Source organism: Gossypium hirsutum, chromosome D10, assembly GCF_007990345.1.
Source record: "Gossypium hirsutum isolate 1008001.06 chromosome D10, Gossypium_hirsutum_v2.1, whole genome shotgun sequence".
NCBI classification, from domain to species: Eukaryota; Viridiplantae; Streptophyta; class Magnoliopsida; order Malvales; family Malvaceae; genus Gossypium; species Gossypium hirsutum.
Window position 1 is genome coordinate 65,802,533 of NC_053446.1, and position 7,490 is coordinate 65,810,022.

The window sequence follows — 7,490 nt, forward strand, 5'->3', positions numbered from 1 at the left end:
AATTTGTGTTGTTGAAGTCTACCACAACATATGAGGACTACAATGAATTGTTTTAATGAATTGTTTTAATGTATTTTGGAGTTGAAATAATCCACAAAAAAGAATATTAAACTAAAAAAAATTGTTAATTGGCACATGGTTAAGCATTATTTTTTCCTTCTTTTGGAACCCAGTTTGAGCTTTGCTCAAAGATGGATGCATCCATTAATTGAGCTAAATAAGAACAGCCCATGCAGTGTGTATGGCGCCATAAATTTTACAATTAATGTTTTAAAAAAGTGTACAACTTGTATAATCACATGGTTTACTGAAACCTGTCTGCATTAGATATAGCAACAACATTAATTGTTTCTCGTCACATGGTTTACTGAAAGGGAAAGAAAACAATAGTCATCATCCCCATTCTCAACTATAAAAACCCTTGCATAATGGAGGTTCAGCATTGTGCAAAAGCTATCACTTAAACAAATAATGGCTTATCTTCGACCATTGATCTTCTATATTCTGGCTGCTCTTGCAATATTCATGCTTATTTCTCCCTCCCATTCCTCTTTAGATAATGTTAATGACAGGGTTACTTTGTCACTGTACTATGAAACAAGTTTATGCCAGCATTGTGCCTCCTTTATCTCCAATGACCTTGTCAAGGTCTTCCACACTGACCTCCATACCATTATCAATCTAAGATTGGTCCCTTGGGGCAATGTTGAAATCCATTGCCAGGTTTACAACTCCATTCTTCATTTTAATGTATTTTCATTATTAACTAATGAAGTTCAATTTCTTTTTGGTACTATAACTAATTATAGTTTATGCAACAATGTGCAGCATGGAGAAGAAGAATGCTACTTAAACACTATACATAGCTGTGTCATCCATTTCTGGCCTGATGTGGTAAATTCTTTTAGCCAAAAGCATTTGCACTCGTCTTGAACTCGTGTTTAATTACTCTACTGTGGTGCAGAAAGAGCACTTGGAATTCATTCGCTGCACAGAGCAACAAAGCTTAAAAGGGGGGCCAGTTGAAGCACTGTGGAAAAATTGCAGTGAAAAGCTGAGATTGAATGAGGAGATAATCAACGAATGCTATACTACTGGATTTGGATATAAGGTTGGCTGCATGTCTTAGTATTTAATTAACACTTCTCCTTAGCTCTTTCTAACATTGAATTTCCAAATTAATAAAATGCAGCTTCTGCTGCAATATGCTAACGAGACTGCACATCTGAAGCCACCTCAAGAATATGTGCCATGGGTGGTGGTGAATAATCAGCCACTCAGACAAGTGAGTTTTGTTTATTTCTCTCTCTTGGTGTGACTGTGAAGTAAAATTTTGTGACAAGTAATTTCAATATTTATTTCATGGTTGCAGGACTTTGAAAATTTTGTGAAATATGTGTGCCAAGCTTATAAAGGAGATCATAAACCAGCTGCTTGCAAATCACAATCATCCAATCTCAGCCCAACCACCTATGCATGTAATATCTATATATGGAGTAGTTTTCTTTTGATTTGTAAATTTGTAAAAATGCATTGTATCATTTTTCATTATGGGTAGCATTTGCAGTACCGCAGCCGCCAGTAATTCCAGTGGTAGACTTCTACAAATTGGCACTTCAGTGGCCTCTCTCTGTTTGTAGCTCTACTCTCAACTGTAAACTCCCAATCCCAACTGAATTCAAAATACATGGAATTTGGGCGCAAGACGCTCATGACAGGCCGGTGCCCCAGTATGGTCCAAGGAATCCTTGCACCCATCCGAATCCTCATCTAGTTGAAAAGAAACTCGAAGTACGCATACGCACATTCTTCGCCTAAAACTATTGAGTAAATTATCTGTCATCTAACCAGATTTTTTGTTTTTAATTTAAAAGGGTTTGCTGCAAAGTGATCCAGTTCTTTGGGTAGACTTGCCCCGACTATGGCCAAACTTGATATTGGGAAAGTCAGACATTAGCTTTTGGCACAAGGAATGGACAAAACATGGCACATGTTCCGACTTTGCACAACGACCTCTGTCATACTTTCAATCCGCCATACAACTTAAGAAAAAATTATCTCGAGGTATATCAACTAATTTGTTTTTATTTCCCCTTCACATTTCTATTTGTGTTTAATATACTTTATTGTCTCTTATTTGTTTTAATGAATTCTGTGATCTAGTTATGGGACTCACACCTGATTCAATCTATACGGTCCAACAAGCTGTGAATGCAGTTTTTCAGCTTATACACGCATATCCCCAGATTTCGTGTAATAGAAATAGAACAAACAATAGACAATTATTACTCTCGGAGATGTATATATGTTATGAAAGACCGACATCATCCAATCTCCTTGGAACACTTAAAAACTGTTCCCATTTATATCATGGCCAATGTAATAGCCTATCGGATATCATAAGTTTCCCTAGGTAGCTTTGCCACGATTGTCCAATGTATTTAATAAGAAATATAAAATGTTATTAATAAGAAGGAGAGAATGCTTTCTTTTCTTTTGTTCTTTACATGGAAAAAGGTGACCCGTACAAATATGGAATTATCCTAGCATGACAAGCTGCTCCAATAAACTCCACCACATTATATTGGTTTTCATATATCCGAGCGGACAAATACAACTTTGAAGAACGTACCATTCATTTTTAAAGATTTTTCCATTAGAGAGCCAAAACTCCTACTAGCCTCCTTGACGACATCCCTGCTGAAAGATTTGATCATCTCCACCTTCTCACATATTATATTTTTGTGCATCTCTCTTGTAGCACATTAGTAATAGAAAAAATTGACATAAATAACAATAAAACATTTAAAACAAAATACAAATAAAAATCCCATATAATTTGCTATATGAAATTTTTATTTATAATAACACTCATGTTATTATTTTTTAAACCTCAAGTTTTTTATGTGCATAAATGTAAGGGTAATCTACAAAAGTAGTCACTTTTGTTTGCCTCATGTTACATTTTAGTCACTTATGTTTGAAATGTTACGTTTTAGTCACTTATGTTATTATTTTGTTACGAAGTGATCACTCTACCGTTAAGTTTCGTTATCTCCCTAACGGTAATCCTATGTTGCAGTCCAACTAGATTTTAGGTGCCAACTTGGATTTCTAAATGGGATGAAAATAGATTTTTAATTAAATAAATTTAATTAATTAAAATATTTAAACCTAAACCTTAACTAAAAAAACTGTTATCTCCTCTTTTAAATTTTTTCTTCCGTCTCTTCTTTTTTTAGTTTTTTTTTTCATTTGACTGGAAAAACTATTAAATCAAATTCACTGCTTCACTGTTTCTCGTGGCATGGAGGTTTAGTATCTGAATGATTCTACGTTTTCCGATTTAACAGGCACTCTCATTTGCCTCATTTTGTGCAGTGATAATTTGGATTTGGATCTATAATAAGCTACATTCATAAAATATTCGTGTTAAAATTTTTTATTAGTATCAATTTACATTTTATCTTTAAAATAATTTTTATTAAAAATTTTATTTTTTTACATTTAATATATTTTTTAATTTCAAAATAAATGTTGACAATAATCATAAGATAATTGAAGCAACTAAGCAAGCAAAGAAGCTAACCCATATATAAAAGATTGATAAATAAATTATGAGGGGATGAAAGTTAATAACAAATTTGATTACGGTAGGCAATTTTGATTATGGTGAGTGGCAGTGACTACAAGAATCTAAAGTCATTTTTTAATTTAACTAAAACAAATATATTCGATTCGAATTCCATCTCGATCAACTCGATTTGAAAAAATTTCAAATTGAGTTAGGATGATAAAATAGGATTCGCCAACTCAATTAACTCGAAACTTTTCCATTCAATTCGATTTGACCGAACGTTCACCCTTAGTCGGGCATACATAGTCCAACAACCACTCAAGATTAAGATATGTCACAAGTAGGGCTATGCATAATTCGGTTAAACCCGATTTTTTCGGTTAACCGACCGAGTTCGATTAATCGGTCGGTTAACTGAAAAAATTTGGTAGGGGGTCGGTTAATTTTTTTATTTTTTCAGTTAACGGTTAAATCAGTTCGAAACCGGTCGGTTATCCGAAAAAAATCGGGTAAACCGAATTTTGCAGGGTAGGGCCTAAACTAGGTCAAATTAAACCCGACCCAATTTTTTCTCAAGCTCAACACCAAACTTTTTGGGTAATTTTTGGGTAATTCGGGTAATTTTCAGGTAATTCGGTTAATTCGGTTAATCGGGTAATTTGGGTAATTTTTAACCAAAAATAAAAAACACATAATTTTCGGTTAATTCGGTTAACCGACCTTATTCACCGAAAAAATTAGGTTCGGTTAATTTTTTTTAAAAAATTTGGTTCGGTTAACGGTTAAAAATTTTGGAAGGTCGGTTAATTCGGTTATAGCAATTTTGAGTCGGTTAACCGAATGAACACCCCTAGTGACAAGTGAATAAATCTATATGGATTCAATATCTATTCTACTTAGGTTCTGCCCGATTTATTGTCAGTCTAGTCAATCACATCTATGCATTTATCTTCTAGGAGTCATTTAATTCGATGCACAAGACAAAAGATCTCTCCAATTAAACTTAATAGATGACATATAAGGTTTTCAACCAGTTTGCTTAATTTTTGTTAGAGAGAGAGTTTTTTACTAACTTACCTTATTTGTTTAAAAATTTTGCTATGAATTATAAATAGGGTAAACTATAAAAATAGTCACTTTTGTTTGCCTCATATTACATTTTACTCACTTATGTTTGAAATGTTACATTTTAGTCACTTATGTTATCATTTTGTTACAAACTGATCACTCTACCGTTAAACTTCGTTACCTCCCTAACGATAGTCCTACATGGCAGTCCAAATGGGTTTTAAATGCCAACTTGGATGTCCAGCTGTTGGGATGAAAATAGGTTTTTAATTAAATAAATTTAATTTAGATTACCATGTAGGACATCCAAGTTGGTATTTAAAACTCATTTGGACAGCCACGTAAGACCATCGTTAATGATGTAAAAGAGCTTAACGGTAGAGTGCCCACTTTGTAACAAAACGATAACGTAAATGACTAAAACATAACATTTCAAACATAAGTGACTAAAATGTAATCCAATGCAAACTAAAGTGGCTATTTTTGTAGTTTACCCTTATAAATATCATATGAAACTGATTTTCCTACAATATCAATTTGACTTGTTTTTTTCCAAGTCTATTGGATGGTGGTTAGAGAGCGAAGAGTAAATATTATCTTTTACACGCAAATAGGGATTTTTTTTCGAAAATGCATGTAAATAATGCATTAAATACTTTCCTTTTATGCTTTTTTTTCTTCAAGGTTAAGGTTGCCACCATAGATAACTCTTAACTTTTAGGAAAATATAGTTACCATAGATGCAGATGTCAAGATTTGAAGTGGCAGAAGCTTTGGTTATGAAAATTCTGTGTAAACTTCCAGTTAAGTCCCTTATTTGTTTCAACTGTGTTTGTAAGTATTGGTGTTCTTTTCAAACTCCTCGTTTCATTTCCAAGCATTATCACAACAACCTTAAAAACAATAACCTTAACCCCATTCTCCAACGATTTGATGCCAACGCCAACATCCCTTATTTCTCTCAACTTTCAGTTGAACAAGATGAAAACTTTTTAGTAAAACAAAACATTCGCTTTCCTTTTTTTTATGCACGATACCCCCTATGTTTGGGGTGCTCGTCACGGATTATTTTTTTTACATAGTTCTTGCATGAATGATACGGAATTTAAAATTCTTCCTCCATCATTTGGAACCCATCAACTGGAGAATTTAAAATTCTTCCTCCATCCTTAGTCCAAAGCCCTACTTACCCAGGCCTTACTTGTGACTTTGTTTATTTTGACTGCGGTGCTTTCGAGTTTGATTCTAAAACTGATGACTACAAATTCATACGATTTGTTACTCTTTCTTTTGTTGATAGTAAATGTGAAACTTCAAGTGGTGATGATATGTCCCAAGTTGAGTTGTATTCTCTTAAATCGATTCATGGAAGGAAATTCTATCTCCTAATTATAGACCATTTGAATTATATTTGAGTAATAATTACTTAGATGGAATTTTTTATTGGCAAACAACGATAGGGAACACTCATTGACAAAGTTATTTTTTTAAAACGAGGTCAACTTTGGTTTTGAAAACGAAAACGAACATGGGAGTCGCCACTAATCCTTTTTAATGAGTTGTGATCAGGTCACCTCAAAAAATAGGTATTTCAATAAATTATTTGATTTATTAAAACAATGATTTTGGTCTACAAAATTCAGAAAGACGGATTTGGGAGTCGGTTATGTACGATGAAGGATTAGCACCCTCGTTACGCCCAAAATTGGTACCTAGTCAATTAATTAGTGTCTTAGTGTTGAATATTGAACACTTTGAAGAGATTTAAAATACGATCCTTTGTTAAAATGTTGAAAATTTTTGAGAAAGGGGCGTATTTCACGTTAATCGAGAAAGAGAATTACGTTCCGTAAGTTAGGATGCAATGTATTGAATTCTCGATACGAGAATAAACACCGAAAAGTTTATTTATTGAAAGGTATTTGATCCTCTCGATTTTAGGAAGAATCGTACTCCGTAAGTTAGAATACAATTCTTCCTATTTCCGAGATTGTTTTAAAAGAAAAATTTTGCTTTTAAAAATGTTCATTTATTTGGATTTATCGAGAAAATCGAAACCCCGTAAGTTAGGGTACGACCTGCTTGAATCAAAATACGAAGTTTTACTTATTTAAAACAGAATTTTTTTGACATATCGAGTAAAATGTAACACGATGTGGTAGTGAAAATGTAAAAAAATAGATTATGTCATTAATATGTACAACAGAATAAATATAAATACATTCATATGAACAACAATATAAAGAATGGAAATGAAATAAAATAAACAAGTCGAAAGTAAAAAGACAAATAATAAATATGACAAATTAACAATTTGAAACTAAAGAACTAATATTAAATAAATAAATAAGGTATAAAGCAATTTAAGAATAATAATATTAATAATGATGATTAATAATAATAATAATAATTAACAATTTAAGGTTTTAAAATTATAAAAGAATATATAAAAAAGGATAAAATGAAATAAATATATTTAAAGTATTTAGGTACATAAATATAAAAATATAATAGAAATAATAATGTAAAAATTAATTAATTTAACAATGTGGTAATAATAATAAGTATGTAAATAAAGTGGGTAAAATAATAATAGTGATAATAAAATTAAAATATTTAATTTAATAATAAAATAGCTAAAATAACAAAAAAGGGACTAAATTGAGCTTAAAGACAAAAGTTTGGGGCAAATCGGTAACAAATAAAGGAAAAAAGACCAAATTGAACATGCGGATAACGTGGAGGGATTAAAAGGGTAATTTTCCCTTCTCCTCCAAAACAACGTCGTTCGAATAGGGGCCAAATTGAAAGCGCAATAAATTGTGGGGTAAAATTAAAAAATGAA

The 7,490-nt window shown here is 32.1% G+C and overlaps 1 protein-coding gene across 2 annotated transcripts; it reads left to right on the top strand.

The window, feature by feature from the left end:
* Window positions 1–428: 428 nt before the first annotated feature.
* LOC107935465 (uncharacterized) lies at window positions 429–2,493 on the top strand. 2 transcript variants are annotated; one of them, XM_016868072.2, is made up of 8 exons: window positions 429–723; window positions 829–894; window positions 965–1,111; window positions 1,193–1,285; window positions 1,373–1,478; window positions 1,559–1,791; window positions 1,875–2,064; window positions 2,164–2,493. In XM_016868072.2, exons 1-8 carry the CDS (start codon window positions 472–474, stop codon window positions 2,415–2,417), a joined length of 1,341 nt encoding a protein of 446 aa, XP_016723561.2. In that variant the 5' UTR covers window positions 429–471; the 3' UTR covers window positions 2,418–2,493. The 2 variants fall into 2 exon arrangements, with proteins under 2 accessions (XP_016723561.2, XP_016723562.2); XM_016868073.2 differs by having other exon boundaries at window positions 1,568–1,791.
* The last annotated feature ends 4,997 nt before the right edge of the window (window positions 2,494–7,490 follow it).

Excerpts from the sequence above, each read along its gene's own strand:
- LOC107935465 (XM_016868072.2), top strand. The coding sequence starts at position 472 with ATGGCTTATCTTCGACCATTGATCTTCTATATTCTGGCTGCTCTTGCA. Across the intron at positions 1,479-1,558 it reads CAGCCCAACCACCTATGCAT|CATTTGCAGTACCGCAGCCG; the intron begins GTAATATCTATA and ends CATTATGGGTAG. Across the intron at positions 1,792-1,874 it reads TAGTTGAAAAGAAACTCGAA|GGTTTGCTGCAAAGTGATCC; the intron begins GTACGCATACGC and ends TTAATTTAAAAG.